The sequence below is a fragment of the Punica granatum genome, chromosome 2, assembly GCF_007655135.1.
Source record: "Punica granatum isolate Tunisia-2019 chromosome 2, ASM765513v2, whole genome shotgun sequence".
Lineage (NCBI taxonomy): Eukaryota > Viridiplantae > Streptophyta > Magnoliopsida > Myrtales > Lythraceae > Punica > Punica granatum.
Window position 1 is genome coordinate 10,098,778 of NC_045128.1, and position 19,724 is coordinate 10,118,501.

A 19,724-nucleotide genomic window follows, 5' to 3' on the forward strand; every position below is an offset into this window, starting at 1 on the left:
GTTTCTGTTTAAAAATCACTGAAAAAGGCAGCTGCCTAATTTCTAACACGCTCCAAAATGGACTCTCAGTACATAAAGTTATTGCTCAACATCAACGTGCTAATAAGCACATTCAACTTTAATTGCTATATTATTGGTTTTTTTTTCTCACACTATATGACGAAATAAGATCATTGAAATGTTCTTCGTAATAAATGACGAAATAAGATCATTGAAAAGTTGTTCGTAATAATGGGGGGGATTGAGACTGATTAGGAGCTTTAACTGCTTTGGATGCAAACACAGAGCCAGCCATGGGATACAGAGTTATCAACAGAGGACTATATAAGTAGGTGTTTGCAGGGAAGCCCATTGGAGAGGACAACATAGCTTTTCAAGAAAAGGAACATTTTAAGAGAGAGAACCCAACCAAACACAAAAAAAAATCCCCTTCCTTCTTTGTCCCTCTGTGATCTCTCCCTTCCCCCCGATCTATCCATATATCCAATAAAGCCAAGAAATTGCACTTTCTGGGGAATTTCATTTCTTCTGTTGTTTGTCTTAAACCATACCCCTCTCATCTCAATTTTGATTATCTCCATTAGTAATTAGAGATAGAGAGAGAGGCTTCATTTGCTTGTTTTTATTCCTCATTCTTCCACAAGGATCATCAAGAAAGGCTCTCTCGAAGAGTTCTGTGGAGAAAAAGAGTCAGTGGAATTGTGTGATCAAGAGAGAGGATGGTGGCTCCCTTGTCAGCTTGGCCTTGGGAGAACTTGGGTGCTTTTAAGGTAACAATAATTCATTAATCGTTTCTTAATATGCACCGCGAAACCGAGCTCAATTTGATCAGCCATTTTTTCGAGTGGAAGACCATGGGATCCTCTCCGTTAGACGACTATCGTTGGCTCATCTCGCCTACTATTGTCCTCTGGAGAGGTGCTTTTGTTCGATATTGGCTCATCTCTCTCTCTTTTTCTCTTCTTTTTTTTTTTAATGAGAGGATATTAAGAAGATTACTGCTGAATAAATCTCTATCTTTCAAGGGATTCGAAAGAGCAGGAGTCAAATATTTTCTCCTTTCACTGCTTCTCTTTTTTATTTACTGGTGAATTGAAGTTATCATCTAATTATTATTATTTTGAAATTCTATCAGTATAAATAATATAATTATTTGGATGGTGCAATTAATTAGAACTGATTCATTTACACTCTCTTGGGCTGCTCTTTTTTTTTTCTTTTGTTTTTTGCGGAAAATCAGTATCTACTCTTTGGACCTATGTTGGCACAAGTTGTACACTCAAGAATATATGAAGATGGGTCAAATTACATGAGCTCCTGGTGCTTTCATCTCTTCCTCTTATGGCATACAAGATTCTGGTTTTTCGGAATCTTCAGCTCTTTCAGCAACATGCTCTTCATCAACTGCGGCCGCAGGATCAATCACAATGGAGTGGACTTCAACCAGATCGACCTCGAATGGGACTGGTACCTAATTCCTACTTAACTCCTATCAATTCCCTACCATAACTCAAAATTCACAGAAATTCTATCCCACCCCTTTCAGATAATTAATCAACTATATTAGCAACACACTCAATTGAATTTTGCTCGATTGATAAGATCGATTTTGTCATTTCTATAATTTTTATATTTTTTTTGCAGGGACAATTTTTTAATTCTTCAAGCATTGATGGCATCCGCAGCTTATTACACCTTCCCATCCCTTGAAGGGCTTCCACTGTGGAACACAAGTGGCCTCATCACTGCTCTGATACTTCATATTGGGGTCTCAGAGCCTCTTTATTATTGGGTTCATAGGGGTTTCCATGGCCAATTCTTGTTCCAAAACTACCACTCGCTTCACCATCGATCAGCCATACCTCAACCGTCCACTGGTATTACAATCGACTCCAACTTCTCTTTTTCCATTACACGATCCATCTGTTTTCCCAGAAAAAACTAATTGTATAGAATTCTTTTGATTAGCTAGGAAGTATTGCTATCATGAATGCATTAGGAAAAACGTACATAAATTTAAGAAGGGAAAGAAATGGGTTGCTTTTCGCGGGTATTACCACTGAGATTATCAAGTCGATGTCCTCTTCAGGTTGGTTAGCCCCATCGCAACTATGGGGCCCTAATTATTTTCTAGTTTGCCCCATGCCCGGATTAGATGTGTCTATCCACTGCCCAAAAAGTTAAACCCGAATTCATTCTAATTTGGGGACCAGATTTATCTCAACCACAAGAACTGCGGTGGCCCTCAATCTTTAGTATCTGATGAATGTTGCCGACACGTCGATATAAAATGTTCCTTGACATCGAGGCAGACTATGTAGAGTCAAGATTGATTTATCTGATGATGTGCAATATATTTATGTCTTTGGTGGGTGCAGCTGGACATGCAACGTTTTTGGAGCATCTTATATTAACAGCTATCATGGGAGTTCCAATACTAGGGTCTTGCCTCATGTTCAACAATGGATCGTTGGGCTTGATCTATTGCTACATTGTTATGTTCGATTTGATGAGATGTTTGGGGCATTGCAATATTGAAGTGATCCCTCATCAGCTCTTCGACGCATTCCCCTTTTTGCGATATCTTCTCTACACACCCACGTGAGTAATCAGTAAAATTTCCTATTTTATTAAGATTTTTTAATGATTTAATTATAGAATGTGGTGCATCTGATAAATTTGGCTGATATTAAAAAAAATCATGATTTTACAAATTATATATATATATATATATTCACCAATAAAAATTCTCCCATGTTTTCATATTCATTTCTACTGATAATTGTACGGTGGAAAAGGGCACAGGCCCACAAACTATGAGCGGACGCAGAAAATATTAGCTGTGAATGCCAATAAATACGCTATATAATTTTGACTTTGCATAAGGTCCCTCCAATATTTAGTTGGATGTGCTCAATTTCGGAAATAATGTTACCCTAAAATTAGTTTTACCATCTTTTTCTTTTTCTTTTATTACAAGGATCTTACAGTAAATTAATAATGTCTTTTTCATCGAACAATCAGACTGTTCTATCATACCATCTGTAAAATTTGAAAATCGACCTAAACAGTCTTGTGTGTTGCCATACATTTTCCCATTTCTCACTTTCTCATAAAATTTATAAGCACCGGTTGTACCGTATAGACTTCTCTACTTATTTTCTGAATTCCTTTCTGCAAATTTGACTGATAGCTCCTTAGAAAATATACATGCCAATATGGCATGTGGTCTTCCATATGATAAGAGTTAGTTGGGGATGCATAGCCCCTTTAAGCGGATCATAAAACCCATCAGACTTTTGGTCCCCAAGGGCAACAACATTAATTATCACACGTCGCAAATGACATTATGATATGATATATTATTTCCTTTCTCGGTTTGTTGACATATGCAGGTACCATAGCCTACACCACACAGAGATGGACACGAACTTTTGCCTCTTCATGCCTCTTTATGATGCAATTGGCAACACATTGAATAGCAAATCTTGGGAGCTCCACAGGAAAATTAGTTCTCAAATTGGTTAGTCCAATTAAGAGACCTTGATGATTAACTTGCATTTGTTAAACGCACACCGGACATTAGTAATTAGCCCGGCATTGGATGCTATTAATTAATTGTGCTCCCAAACTAGACCAACTAGGATGGCATTATTATGAAGCTTGCAACTATATAAGCTAGTTATAATCACATGCATGTTATTTTTTGGTCGAAGGTATTTGGATTCGGTTGACATCCCAAATGATTGTTCGCATAAACTTGTAATTGGATAAGATAGGCCTGCTTCAATACAAATGCTTGGGACGCGAGTTTACGACCCATTAGTAACGTATTGGTGCATTTATTAATAAATCCATTGTGGGTAGGACGTACCATATAAAGTCATGAAATAACACAAATATCTCCTTTAGGAATTAAAATCACGCTCCCTAAAAGAGGTGGGTTGCTCGCAGTATTAAAGAAGATAAGATATATGGCCCAGCATGTCTGGCCCGGGATCACACTTGGAATTTACTCTGTGGCTTGGTTGATTTTGGCTCGCGGTTGATGCAGGATATCGCGAGAGAGTGGCTGATTTCGTGTTCCTAGCGCATGTCGTGGACCTTTCATCCTCGATGCATGCACCGTTCGTGTGGCGGTCGTTTGCATCAAAGCCTTTTGCGGTGAGGTTTTTCCAGATCCCATGCCTGCCAGGTGCATTCGGGGTCATGCTTGCTATGTGGGCTTGGGCTAAGACGTTCACGGTCTCCTTCTACAACTTGAGAGGGCGGCTGCACCAGACCTGGGCAGTACCCCGGTTTGGCTTTCAAGTACATTGTTCCGACAACCACCGACTATACTAGTTTCAATTTCTTTTCTCGATTCAATGTTACTAGCCTGTGATAGATATAATACGAATGATCACCTCAACAATTTCATGATCACCTAAAAGTGCAAAGCATTGATTTTAATTTTTTTTTCTTTGGGCAGTATTTCTTACCATTTGCAGCAGATGGGATCAATAAGCAGATTGAGGAGGCCATACTAAAGGCAGATAGATTGGGAGTTAAAGTCATCAGCCTGGCAGCATTGAACAAGGTTTCTTCTGTTCTGTTCTGTGTCCCCTCTCATTTTTGTCCTGGAACCTAACTCTATGGTTGGGTCCGAAATTTCTCTAAAATTACATTCTTTTATGCAAAAAATAAAAAAAAAATTGAAAACATCGTAATCATTTGGAAAATTTTATTCTGCTGAGGTCACGGTTATTGAAAAAACAATAAATGGGGAGAAACCATGCATGTTCTGATTCTGACATTAATAAATTATAATAATATAATATATATCATATAAAAGTAGAAGACTGAGACGTAAGAGTTTCATTTTGATAATCCTTATCTCTTTAAATTCTCTCGTTTTTCCAGCTATTTTAATCTTAACAAAATTTTGACACTTCATTCCTCAATAAATGAAATAAATTCTCGCTAAAAGTAATTTGCCTAAATCTAGTAATGTATCATTGGCCTAAATATAATCATGTTTCATCGTATAATATTTGTGCGAGTCTAGGAGGATGTATTCGTCATAAATACACACATGTGTTTTTGTGGGTGCAGAATGAGGCACTCAACGGCGGAGGAACACTGTTTGTGAGCAAGCACGAGGACTTAAAGGTGAGGGTGGTCCATGGAAACACACTTACCGCGGCAGTTATACTGAACGACGTCCCTAAAGATGTGGAGGAAGTGTTCTTGACTGGGGCCACCTCTAAGCTCGGTAGGGCCATCGCCCTCTACCTCTGCCGCAAGAAAATCCGAGTCCTCGTAAGTTCATCGATCACTTAACATGTGCCATTTACATTCAGAGCATGCTCAATATATGGATTTTCCGGGTTTGTACTCAGACAGATCTAGACGTATAGGTAACAGGAAAATGATAAAATCTTACTGGCCTTCTTGTAATGATATGGACGGTACGCCCTGTGAATAAGAGGAAGGCCGGATTTAGGAGGGACTTTTATCTTAAGGTTTTAGGTAAATCTTCGACTCTTGCTACCGAGTCAATCTCAGGTTGATGGAGTGGATGATGGCAGATTTTATGGGTCTAGAACGATACATAAGGTGGATGAAAGGAGATTTATTCATTAAAAGAGGGAATAGTACAATGGTGCACCTCTTGCATGATGACCAAGAGGTCTTATATTCGATATCCAGTGGGACTATCCGTGCTCTTTTATTAGATATTTAGGATTTTTATTTCAATACACTAAATCCATAATTCTTCCTTGTAAATGAAAAAAAAAAAGGAGAATGTCAAAGCGGGGATTGAAAAAAGAAAGAAATAAAGAAATAGCTGTCGCATAATCTTTTATTCTTTAGGAGACATCCTAGCTAGCATGACACACCGCGTGGACGCTGTGATGCGCGTGGGCCTACGTACAGCACCGCATTCAATGACTTCTGCAGTCACATCAGATATGGTGTTACGTTAGAATTTTCCATTCTTTCGATCAAGATTTCTACAATGTGACCTTAATGTCATGTTTGTCGCAGATGTTGACCCTATCAACAGAAAGATATCAGAAAATTCAGAAGGAAGCTCCCTTGGATTGTCAAAGCTATCTGGTTCAAGTGACAAAGTACCAAGCCGCTAGGAATTGTAAGGCAAGTCAAATCATATTGCTAATTCACACATACAATATATAAATTTTCTCATTTTTTATTTCATAAAATAGAATCAATTTATTCCACTAAATTAATTTAATTTCCAGTTTTCCCTCCAAAAGAAGGGGGGAAACAAAAAAAGGAGGCATTTGCTTATATTTTGAATATTTCTGCTAATCAAATTGTTATCATTCTGTACTGTGACGACGCACAGACATGGATAGTTGGGAAATGGATAACGCCAAGGGAGCAGAGCTGGGCACCCGCGGGAACACACTTCCATCAATTTGTGGTGCCACCGATTTTACCATTTAGAAGGAATTGTACCTACGGTGATCTTGCTGCGATGAGGCTCCCTACTGATGTTGAGGGCCTCGGAAGTTGTGAGGTGAGCTTCAAATAACTTCGTATCGGTCAACTTGACCATCTTCACATCCTGGCTAAGATATAGTGCCATCTTAGAAAGCTAATTAATAATAACGGTCTGCTAACTTGATACGAAAGACTCTTGATAAAGTCGGCTATAAGATCATCTATTATTTGTGTCCAAGTATATATAACTGTCGGTCGGGTCAGTGTCGACATCGGCTGATATTTTCCACGAAAAAAAGGAGTTAGGAAGGACCACAAAATACGTGTGCCATGTCCTGAGGTTTTGTTGGTTAGCTTTGTATTTCAAACTCGTTAATAGAATTAAGGAAGAAAGGGCACCGCACAGCTTGCATGTTCAAATAGTTAGTTGATTGGTGAGGAAAAGATGGGAATGTTATATGTAATTACAATTCCATACTCAAGACATAACTCAATATTAAAAATATGAAAAAGTCATTAATTAAACAACAACAAATATATATATATATATATATATATTTCATTTAGAAGAAAGACATGGTATATATTAATAACTCGAAAAAAGTGTATTAATTTTCTTTCGAAATTTTTTTTTCTAATATATTTTCTTATTGGGATAAAACAGTACACAATGGACAGAGGAGTCGTCCATGCATGCCATGCGGGTGGAGTGGTGCATCTTCTTGAGGGATGGACTCATCACGAAGTCGGGCCGATTGACGTTGATCGTATCGACTTTGTTTGGGAAGCCGCTCTAAAGCATGGACTAAAGCCCGTCTCCACCAAAACTACCGCGACTACAACCGCTACAACTTCGGCCACTACTCCTATGCCGACTAACTCTTTGTAAATTGAACGGGTCAATTACCCAGAAAGTCATCTGAAATTTTTTTTTCCTCCTTTTTACTTATTTCTTTTAGTTCCAATTATAGGACAAGAATGATTGATTTATTTCCGATTCCTAAGAAGTGTCCCCGTGGCTATATAAAGGCCGTCAGTTCGAATATAAATGTCTTTCGTTCACTCCGATCCTCTGCTCTTCCATAAAAAACCCCGTTTGATTTCATAAAATTTTTTAACTCTACTCCACTTATCTTCAATTTAACAATACAATTATTACTTTTCCTTTTTTTCTTCAATTTTTTTAACCATTCAATTCAATTTTTAATACTAAATTCTCTCAACTATTTATTACTTTTTCCATAATTCAACAACACAATTATTACAAATCAATTAAAACAAAAATTCAACTATACTCAACTCTAAAACTAAACACAACCGATCCATGTGATGAAAATCTTTTGACAGTCCAAGAGTATCAGAGTCCAAGCCCAGTAACATCTGTTGCTCGATGAAAGTGTTCCAACTTTTGGAGAGACCACCATTCTCATTCGCATGGAATGGTTACAAGATATTTTCAGTGGGTTTTAAACCCATACACTGCAGATAAAGTTCATTCACCGAGAGTTCAATTTATCGTTGAATCATATTCTCGTGGTATTTTAACTTTAGCAAAATGTTTGCGTGCCAAAATCAATGGGAATTAAAGAAGATAGGAATTCTACCTTCCCTATCTTGAGCAAGATAGCGGTTTCGAATATTGAAAATGGAAAAAAATCTACGTTATGAGAGTTTTATCCCTTGGTGGTTGATCCGAATCGAATTGGAATAGTCGAGGTCAATTAGGCTTCTAATACTAAGGTGCACACCGAGAAGAAGATAGGGAATTATATTTCATTGTATATAAAATTCACGGACTACCTTTAAAAAAAAAAGGGAAAATCGCGAAACAGCAAATTATTTGCCCGTTGGGCCAACAACTGTTACAGGCCGAGACCAGCCCGCCTTCTTCTTGCAAGGGCGAAGGAAAATAAATGTGTATAAATCTACCATTTATTGTTCTCGGGCCGCATAGTACGTGGATTGGGCCCAGGCCTTAGCCCACTGCTAAGGGCCCGTAGATTTGAGTCCCGAAGACTTGGACATGTAACTGTAATGCTTTTGTCTATCACTTCGCCAATTATAACTCAGGTTTTATCACTTCAGCCACTTGATGTTTCTAATATGTGTCAGTTTAGTCTTTCTTAGCATCATTCATTTTGTATGAAAATTACTTACAAAATGGAACCAATTTTATTTTTAATAATCCTTTTTCAACTTATTTCTCATCTTCTACTTCTTCTATGACAATTAATTTTTGAAAAATTATAGGGATATTTTCATAAATTTTCTAAAATTTGAACGAGACCCAAATAAATTAATTTGGTTACATCAATCTTAAAACGTTTCCGTTATACAAATTTGGTTTAAATCTAGATTGGGTATTAATCAAGTGATGAATGGATATAACAGAGAATAATATTTTACAGCTATCAGTGAGATGTCTTTTTGGTTAATTATTTAGGACGTGATAGATTTTTTTATGACAAAAAAAATAAAAACCCAAAAAAAAAGCTTTTAAAAGATTTTAAAAATCTAGAAAGTTAACGAGGAAAAAAAAAAGTTCTTGTTAAGCTTGTGTTGTTATGTTGTGAGGTAGATCTTGCCGCCGTCTCCAGCTCTCAAGCTGAGGTCGCTGGTGAACTTAGATGATACCAGCAACCTCATCTAGGTGGTGGAGGTTGTCGGCATCGTCTCAGTTTGCTGGCAATCTCATCCATGTAGTGGGGGTAGCTGCAAAGCCGTTACCCCAACACACTGAGAGATCCCAATATTGGGGGTTGGGATCCCAATATTGGGGGTTGGGATCTCTCAATGTTAGGGATGGGGGCCTCCTTGGCTATGCCTAACCGCAGGACGAGATAGCCAGCTAACTCTAATGGTGCTAGCGGCATCCTATGGAATCGAGGCTGCCGATGAGATGCCAAACCCAAAAGTGTGTCTAAGATAAATAGTGAGCGCAATTTTGAGAACGGGCTTCATCAGTGACTCTCATCCTCAAGAAGAGGCTGCAAGCAAAATTTTAGCCAGCAATTTTTTTTGGCTTTTAGTTTTTTATTTTTATAATATTTTTAAGTCTTCTTTTAATTTGTAGTTTTTTGGTTTTATTTTTTGTTATTAAATTAAATTGGCTGTGCCATAAAAAGTTATAGAATACACTTTATTAACAATTATAAGATATTTCACGCCGTTATATTCACGTCATCGTTTGGTTAATAGTAGTCATGATTCAGACTAAATGTGTATGAAGGATTATATGTTTTAGGACATGATGTAGGCAAACAAACTTTTTTTAGAACTCGAAATTGAAATTATAGTAGAACTTTCACTGCAATTTTTTTTTCTTTTTTTTTTCTGTTATGCTAAGCGGAGCTACGGATTGACTAGCAATCAGCGGAACTATTGATTATTGAAATTGACTAGTGGGAAGGAAAAAAAAAATAAGAAGCTACCCTAATAAACAAATAGAATGAAATAAAAGATATACCGATAAAAACTTCCCTTATGGATTATTAAATAATAAGACCTAGGCATCATAACGTTTGAACTTTAACGAAAATATGAGACTATCTATTTTAAAAGAGTTTTCTTGATTTTAAACTCATAAACATCTTGTGGCCCATTAATTCTTATATCGTTTCATAAGTATATATTTTATAGTTTGAGTATTATGTATTTTAACCTTATCAAAGAAGGTTTCGCATGCAATACACGTGTAAATTCACTAGTATGTACAAAACGTATCACTATGAACACATTAGTGTTCAAACACTACGAAAAAATTTAATTGATCATAAATCGAATTTTGAAAACAATTTTGGTCCTATAAAAGAAAATTTTATAACATATTACTATGAGCTTAATCTCATAAATAAAATAAAAATAAAATTTAAAGTTAAAGATGACAAAATACTATCTTAGAAAGCGGATAAAAAATTATTGAAGATTACTATTTAAAAATATTGAAAATTGATGTTTCAAAATGTAACAATTATAATAAGAAGATATGTACATGTATAAAAGGAGCCCCTACAAAGCACCGGTTTAAAAAAAAAAACTAGTTTTATATGTTAAAATATGCTGATGAGACATTTATTGAAGTAAAAATTAATTGGGAAAAATATACATTTCACTCACTGGCTTCGCTTTCTTTTCAATTTAGTCCTTCGTTTTTGTTTGTTTGCTTCCTGTACCGATAATCTATGTTCAGCGTTTGATAATTTACAGAGTTAAAAGCGTGCTTTGTTCATCCAAAAAAAAAAAAAAGGTTAGAACTGTGCTTTTACCGATAATATTTTTCAATTATAACATAATGCATTATCCTACTCTGAAATTTACTGGATTCCACAATTTTATAGTATTTATGGATTATCACACTATAAAATTGTGGAGCCAACATATAGTTACATTAATGATTAAGAACCAACTGATAATTTCTCCCTTATAGGTTTCATTTAAATAGAATCGCCTTGATTGAACCGGGATTCCTCCTAAAGCTGGATTCGACGGGCGATGGGATGGGTTCTCGATGTCCAATTAGCTTGTTATATATATATCCAGAACATAATCAATCCGGAGCAGATGGTAGGTTCTATATGTATCCAATCAAATGTGGCGCCAGAGCATGCAACGATATCAATTCAGAGAATCCCACTTGCAATAGCGATCGATGACTGATGAATGGATATATTAAGTCGTGTGGGGTCGAGAAGAACACGTGGTGCAAACATAGTACGAGTTCGGAGCCTGTTCCATGGCCAGCTTGTTTGCCTATCGAAGGAAGAGTAACCTGTAGCCATGTTACGTGCCCACTTTGGATAGGGACGAGAGAGACATATACTCCAAGGATGGGCGCAAATCACGGGGGGCCCAAATTGACCCTTTCAGCCACCCTCCCCCCTCATTCTGGCTCCCTGATAATCACATGGCTGTGTATGTACCATTTTTCATACGTTATCGTGGTTGAGTGTTTTATGGTTACAAAACGGTTTCAAGAATTTAATACTATGAAATAAAAATTGTACTAATTAATAAAATGATATGAATATTTTCACAATGAGAATGGAACGATTAAGCATTTTAATTAACTGAGAAAAGGGATCAAATAACTCAACAAGGCAAGTCCGTGGTCGTCCAAACAACTTCCTTAGTAAAGACCCAGGTTCAAATTATCGTAAAAACAGAAGGGATTACTCCTGTTAATCCAACTATACAACCTGCAGTGTTGCCGAGCTTACTTGTCTCATGCGCTCCTAAGTGTCCACAATTTTGATATTCCTAGTTATTAAAAAAAAAAAGAAGGGAAATAACTAAAAGAAAGAAAGAGAACACTTATGAAAGAGGTTGTAGTATAGTGGCACACGCTATCGCCTGGTAACTAAGAGATTCCATATTCGATACTCAGTGGGACTACTAGTACTCATTTATTATCTATTATGATTTCTATTTCATAATACTACGTTCATGTGCCTCTTTTATAACAAAAAAAAATGCTTGCTTTTTTTTATTTCAATGCAGCACTTGTCCTGAATTTTGAATCAAGAGATTTTTTTTTTGTCATCCTTTATAAACTCCATATGTGCCTATGTTTATAATAATAATAATAATAATAATAGTATGATTAACTAATATATTTTTTGGGGATCTATAATATTTGAGATATTATGTACAATGAGATGCCTCCAAATGCATTACTTTCTTTTTTATTTTCTTTGAGAGGTTCGTTAACTTTCTTTTTAAATATCTCAATTACTTTTTTTGACTTAATTCCGGCAAAAGTCCTAAAATTATACAAAAAACTGAACTCCAATTAAAAATGTATTAGTTTGGCTCCAATAGTTTTAAACGTTTACCAAATGAAATACTTATTTCGGTCCTACTGACACAGACATCACGCCGGTAATTACGCAATGAATGTTTAGAACTATTTCAACCAAACTAATATATTTAAAACTGGAGTTCAAATTTTATATAGTTTTTTCACTGTAATTTTACCCTTTCTTTTCATTATAGGGAAAATTCATACGCCCAGCATGAAATAGCAGACCGAGTAATTATATATATAAAAAAAAAAAAAGAAACGTAAATGACATCGTTAGTGAGTTAATATTCCACTTTTGGTCTTCGATCTTGATTTTGACTCAATGTGATCATCAAATTCTATGCAAATTCCCCATTCCGCCCAGTCCCCTTTCTTTTCATTATAGGGAAAATTCATACGCCCAGTATGAAATAGCAGACCGAGATATTGAAAAAAACATAAATGACATCGTCAGTGAGTATATTCCACTTTTGGTCTTCGATCTTGATTTTGCCTCAATGTGATCATGAATTTCTATGCAAATTCTCCATTCCACTCCGTCAAAGAATACGCAATTAGAGAAAGGGATTTAATATAGTGACATAAGTTGTTGCACCGAACCATGATATCTCGGGTTCAATCCTTGTCAGTGGACTTCCTTATAACCGAAAAAAAAAAACACGCAATTAAAAGTGGTGGCACATCTATAAAACGAAAAATGAAAACTCAAAAGTAAAAGATATATTTTAGCATACGTTTAGAAATTAGATTAAATTTAACTTAATTTCATTTTATTTGTCCCTCAATTCAACAACATAATCAGTACTTTTTTTATTTTTTTCTTCGATTTAATAATAATTTCTCTCACATACTTTTTTCTATTATTACAATTACATTTTTAGTACTAAATTCGTTCAACTATTCATTACTTTTCCTTCAATTCAACAATATAATAATTTATTTTTTTCTTATTCAATTTTAATTATAATTTTTTCCAATTACTTTTGATTTTATCCCATAAAATCAAACTATATCAAACTCTAATCCGTTACCAAACGTAACATTAATATGAAAAGAAATAGGCCTAGTAACCACCAAATACTCCTCCGTGACTAGATCGACGCGGCCTCACGGATTTCATATTAGCGTTCACCGGCCTCTTTGGGTGGCTAGCTTTGCCCTTTATGCATTTCATAAAAGAAGGGATCCCAGTAACAATTGGCTGGAAAACCCGAGCGCGAAAAATATTCAGTGAAGCGTTAACAGAAGGAACGATATCAATTTCATAGCCAAGGTCCTGTTATTGCTCGAACCGGAATGAACACTGTGTAATAGACTGAGTATACATGTGATTTCAGCGAAAATGAAGTGATAATGGGAACACGGTTGGAGCTGTTCGCCTGGCCCACATTAAGTTAACTATTATCATATATATAATTAATAGGACTACAGTGGCCTCAATCTTCATCAAACAACTAAACGAAGACATTTTGAGCAAGTTTTCAATGTTCGGAATCGACTTGTCAGTGACCATGAGGATGCTGAATGTCAACTAGGCTTAATCCGACCATGTGAGGGCAGCATACTCGGGCATATTGAGATAGCCATATAAGTAAAAACATATCATTATACTTATGTTCACGACTATTTCGAGACTGATATAGGTTTATTATTATCAATATTTCCTACTTTAGGTTGGAAGTTAATATAAATTATATGAATAGTAAATTTATTTGAGCTATAAGCTTGTGGCTTAATGAACCATTTAGTTACACATATGTTTGCAATTTTTTATATAGGTCCATTTCAAGTAGACAAATTAGAAATGCAACTCAACGAGAATTAGAACATCAGTGATGGAATCCGTGACGTGGTGGACTTTTTAGGTATCCGAGACGTAGACAGACTGAGATATATTCATGAAGATCCCGAGATAATTAGGATCTAATATTTTACATTTGATGAATCCACATAAAGCATATCTAGAATTTTCAGTGAAACTCCAAGTAGTTGGGTTCATATTCAATTGAAAACCTAGTTGAATATGAGTCGATTTTTCATGGACTCAGTAAAAATTTTGCACGGTAACACGTAAAAATATTTCAGCATTATCATTCCCAAGGACAAGAAAAGAAGAAAAAAGAAAGCAAAGGGAGATTTTACTGCGGGAGACATGGTAGTGTTGCCACTATTAGGATCCTAGAGAGTCGGTCGCGTTATAAGTGCCAACCATCAGACAGTGGGGTCCCACCAGTCCAATTGAAAGCAGAAAGCCACAAATTAAGCTAACCCGTTCAATAGAATCGCACATGACATATGCTAGTGAGTGAAGAAGAGTGAAAAAAGCATGTGGGTTGGATCCATGAATGATCTTATGATCACAGAAAAAAAAAATGGGGGTCCCCATTGTATAAGCTCGCATGATTGTGTGGACCCCATTGAATATGGGACCCACATTGATTTGATTATGGGAGTCCATCCGAGAAAAATGAATCCATTTAATTTCCTTTTACCATAGGATCATTCGATGAGATTTTTTTTTTTAGTGGAATATATATAGGATTCTTTTCTCATTTTCTTTGCATGACTATATACTCCTTAATGAAATGACTCTCTTATTGCTAAGAAAATTAATTCATGAATTACAATGAGGTTAAGATGTCTACCGAAAAAAAAAAAGTAATTAGTTTTAATTAATTGGATGATGAATTATCACGGTCTCACTGAGGAAAAAAAAAGACATCAATAAACAATATACATAAAAGTTAATAATTAATTATGTATTGTTATATTCACTAAGCTTATGGTCTAAAATTTTAAGCTGATAATTGATATAATCCAACCATTCTTATGCATGTTTTCAGGTTTTCACATTAAATTTGTAATTTGCGAACCAATTAACCTTTTCTCATGAGCTCTCCAATATAGGCTCAACCTCTCAACATGCATGAATTTTGATAGAAGACGAAAGGCAGAGACATGGGAGGAAACATGCTAAGATCATGTTTGAAGCATTAATGTAAGCCAAAATACAAACTACGACATTGAGCTGAAAATCTCCTTCTTTATTCAATATGCACCACCCAATACGTGAAAGTCCAAACATATACCGATTAATCCAAATTCAAGCGAGGTCAGTACATTAAAGAATGAAATTATATAATAGATTTTCTCTATTCATAAAACTCGAACTCAAAAAAATCTCATTTAAGAAAAAAAAATATCGAACCATATGAACCGATCCACGTTCACAACTGAAAATTTCTTTTAAACTATGCTTCAATATTATTATAATTATTGAGATGTGAATTTTAAACACTTCGCCAAATATCTGTGCTCTGACACACCATGATGCCTCAGCTCACTTCCTTAACCAGCTCATGCAACTAGGAGTTATTCGTTACTCGCCTTACGTGATCTCACAAATCTCAAATTTGGCCCACCATGAACAGTACACGGGGCCATAGGATTTGAGAAAATATTGGTTTGGTTTAACATACCAAGGGAGGTGTGGATAAAAATTTGAATTAAATATTGTTAAGTACATTAAAAAATAAACATATTTTTTGGGCTCTAAAATGATATTTACATATCACATTGGATGAGTCGAAACTGTCTAACATTCTTTCATATGATATTTTTATTAATTCTCCAAGAATCACGCTATGTTTTCGTAGTATACTTCTTAAATTTTTCTCATTTTTCTTCCGAGATTTTTGCATTGGCGCAATGGCATTGCTCGAAACAAGGAAGGAGTGCTACAAATTGCCTAAGATTTTGGGGACTCTTCTTGATGTAATTGCCTAAGATATAGATAGGATGGGAAGGGCTACAAATTGAAATAGAGGAAGAAGAGTTGCTCCTTTTTGTCTTAAAGGAAATGCTTAAAAGGAAAGTTATGAGTGAACTCTATTGACAGTACAACGCTATGGCCACAAACGGCATCTGCCTAGACGCATCGGCACCAACACGACTAAAACAGCGATAGATTTGGCACGTTTTAAAGCAACCTATATAGAAGTTGGTCTAGATATAATTTTGGCGTCTGTTTCAACATCATCATAATTGGTGACATTAGCATGTGTATTAGGTCGGTCGGTGCTCGATTGATGTCGTCTAACATACATCTGGTTAGATACCAGTGAAAAATATTTAGTCCGACATGTGCGTCTTCCGTCACCAAATGACATGTTCGGTGCGACTGGATCTAATATTATCAAATACATGTTTTTGATTCTTGATAATGATATAATCCATCATTCTGAATTTTTTTGAATCTCATATTTCAGGCAAAACAAATTATAGAATTATAACAAAACGAGATTTGTTAATGATACACTATCGTGTGTATGCCCGAAGAGCTTTTCAACCGGGCAAAATGTAAAACTCCTCACTAAATGAAAATGTATGAAATGAGTGAAGAAAAGGAAGATGTCGAAATAGCCCTTTTTGGGTTGGAGGAGGAGATATGATCGTTTATTGAACAATATCTTGTACTTCTTTTTTTTTTTTTTTTAAAGAAGAGACCTCCAGAGCTAGGCCCATGCTGTTGAAACCCCCATGTGACGACCATGTGAGATTGATATTTTATTATTCCTTTTCATCTTAAAATTATCTTTTTTCCTCATATTTTTCGATCATAAAAGAGTTATGCTTATTACAAAAATAAAGAAAATGAAATAAAGGAGTATGGACATTTCACTCATAAAGATCAAATCCGGTATCTTTTGATTTTGTATTGACAATTTATACCATTATATTAGATCAATATGAATTGATTTTAGTGGTTCAGCACTTATTTTCCTTAATCTAAGTCTCATGTTTGAGTCATATAAATTGAGAAAATTCATGCTAAGAGAGTTTTACCCTTTTAGTGAATCGACTCAATTCAAACTAAATTAACCGTTGAATTTTCAAATAACATAATACCAATTATACCCATTGAAAAAAAAATCTTGCTTAATTCCATTACCAAAACCCCCCATGCTCCAAAATTCCTGTTTGTGGGGACCCGTTTTCCCTCTCATCATCCCCATGTTTTCCGGATCCTGCCAGTTCCCTCCACTCAATCACTCTATCCCCCAATTAATGCCCCCATGCCCAAATCATGCATCCATAAAATTTTGCTGCCAATGAATATACTTTATGTACAAAGTAGGAGCTCAAAAACCTACTGAAAGTACAATATAGTTGGCGAGTTTAAGCTCGAACTAGAATAAACACTTTATGATCTCACTAGAAAATCCTTGTATTAAGGATCATTTTGGACAATGATTGTTGTTGTGTTTGAACCAAATCAAGTGGATATAATTCGGTATGAATAAGTGCGAACAACAGTCGAAAATAGAATTGGATCTATTCAATTCGAGCATCAATTCAACATTACTATATATAAATAATCGCTCTAGATAGAACGGCTACTTCCTTTTTTCTGTTATAATGAAAGTTCATGGACCTAATATAATAAAATAGAATTGCTAATAACTAATAAACAAATACGAATAATTCCGCTATGTATCGAACCTGAAACTTTTTGATTATCAAGCAATGGCTACTTTCTTTGAATTTTCATGTGTTGAATCTCCCTTGTCAGCAAAATGCCCTTGGTTTTAATATTAATCACATGCTTGCCATTATAGAGTGATTTGGCCGAGCCAATTTTTAATGAAATAGTATATTCTTTATCTTAAAGCACGTAACTACTCGAGCGATTTGACATGGCGGTTAAGCAGATACCTAAGGAATACACCGACGGCGATCAAATCTCCCTAGGGTACATGTGCAACAATTTATAAGATAGAGAATCCTCTAAGACACAGCATAGATGGCCTACCACTGACGCATGTAGAGAGGTTGGTTAAGTGAGCTATGCCGCAAGGCACAAGCTGATTGAAACGCGGCTTGACCGTATGTAATGCCCTAAAGAAAGGAACAACATCAGCCAACGTGAATTGATTCAAGCGGTTCGGTACTTGTTCCCTTAAGTAATATCTCGAATTTGAGTCTTGTGAATAGAAAGAATTCATGCTGAAAGAGCTTTACTCCTTAGTGGGCCGACTCGACTCGACTAGATTAATCGGGATCCAATTAGATTTTCGGATACCGACGTTCACACCAAAAAAAAATAGCAAAATGAAAAGAGAGATTTATAATACTTCCTATACCTCGGTGCTACTTCTCCGAACTTCATGTGTTTAAGGGTACGTGGCACGTGTTGAACCACACGTTGACACGTGAGGGCGGGTGTTGAGATATGTTGTCCCACATGAAAATTTTGAGAAAGAAACCACAACTTATATAAGCGATTGGGTCCATCTCCAATTCAAAAATTCGAGCTAATAGATTGTGGTACATAATCTCTTATAAACCCATTAGATTCTTCTTAGTTTTTCTGTCTGGGATTTTATACTCTTAACACCCGCCTTCACGTGGCAATGTGTGGCTTTGACATTTACTTACAGGTGTCACGTGGACTAAAACAACCCGCCCTTAAGAACTAACTACAAGCCGGGACTAGACTTCCGTGCTCGGGAGGAGGGGGGACGACAATTGATAATGAGGTCATACTTGGGCCGGACTAATATGAGGCAGGTTTCTCTCCGCACTCAGATATATTATCCCACATGGAAAATTTAAGAAAGAAACTACAAGTTTATATAAGCGATTTGATCTACCTCCAATCCAAAAGCTCAAGCTAATAGATTGTGGTACCTAATCTCTTATAAACCCATTAGATTCTTCTTGGTTTTTCCGTGTTTTTCCGTAATTTATGGTACCCAATGAGGTTCACGACAGGTGGGAGCGATGGCAGACTTGAACTTGGTTCCACCATATCAGCTCACTTCCATAAAGCATACATTTCAATTCTCCAATGCATTTATTTAGCTTTCAACCAAAAAAAAAATTTTAAAAAAGAAGCTTTCAATTCTTTATTCTCTAACTATTATTGGAAAAAAAAAAAGAGATAGTGCAGCAATACATGTCCCATTTAAAATCTTAAATTTTACCGACAAAATATTTATTGAGTGGTAAATAATTTCAACCTTCTTAAAAAGTATAACATAAGTTCGAGTCCCAGAAAGCATACTAGAGATGAAATATAACTAATGTATATCTTTTTTATCTGAGGTTGAATCGATCATCAGAAGAAGAATTAGGCCAAAAATTACGATACATTATGGGAAAATAGATATGCTCGAATGGCCCCTTCTCATAATGAGAATGTATATAACCCTATTCTGGTCCAGTATGGAATGAACTTATAATCTATAATCCGATAAGGGGCTTTTTGTTCATAAAACTTCACTTCATCGGTATTATTCATATTTGAACGGAAAAAAAAGGGATATTATTGATATTTGTCATTTTAATAACAATAATTCACGGGAGGTCAAATTCAAATTACTGTTACTGTTCAATTTTTTTAATGTCATTTTCGGCTTAACCTAACCAAGACCCAAATCACGCTGTGTAGGATTTGAACCTATGACAT

The 19,724-nt window shown here is 35.7% G+C and overlaps 1 protein-coding gene across 1 annotated transcript; it reads left to right on the forward strand.

Annotated features, from left to right (window-relative positions):
* Window positions 1–342: 342 nt before the first annotated feature.
* Window positions 343–7,521, forward strand: LOC116196204 (very-long-chain aldehyde decarbonylase CER3). The gene is made up of 11 exons (XM_031525817.1): window positions 343–770; window positions 1,241–1,467; window positions 1,645–1,877; window positions 2,379–2,601; window positions 3,396–3,523; window positions 4,055–4,311; window positions 4,472–4,579; window positions 5,095–5,301; window positions 6,031–6,141; window positions 6,356–6,529; window positions 7,118–7,521. Exons 1-11 carry the CDS (start codon window positions 720–722, stop codon window positions 7,340–7,342), a joined length of 1,944 nt encoding a protein of 647 aa, XP_031381677.1. The 5' UTR covers window positions 343–719; the 3' UTR covers window positions 7,343–7,521.
* The last annotated feature ends 12,203 nt before the right edge of the window (window positions 7,522–19,724 follow it).

What these genes read in the sequence shown, in the direction of transcription:
- LOC116196204 (XM_031525817.1), top strand. Translation starts at nt 720, where the DNA reads ATGGTGGCTCCCTTGTCAGCTTGGCCTTGGGAGAACTTGGGTGCTTTT. An exon ending in TATCTTCTCTACACACCCAC is followed by an intron (nt 2,602 to 3,395) that starts GTGAGTAATCAG and finishes TGACATATGCAG; the next exon opens with GTACCATAGCCTACACCACA. An exon ending in GCCTGGCAGCATTGAACAAG is followed by an intron (nt 4,580 to 5,094) that starts GTTTCTTCTGTT and finishes TTGTGGGTGCAG; the next exon opens with AATGAGGCACTCAACGGCGG.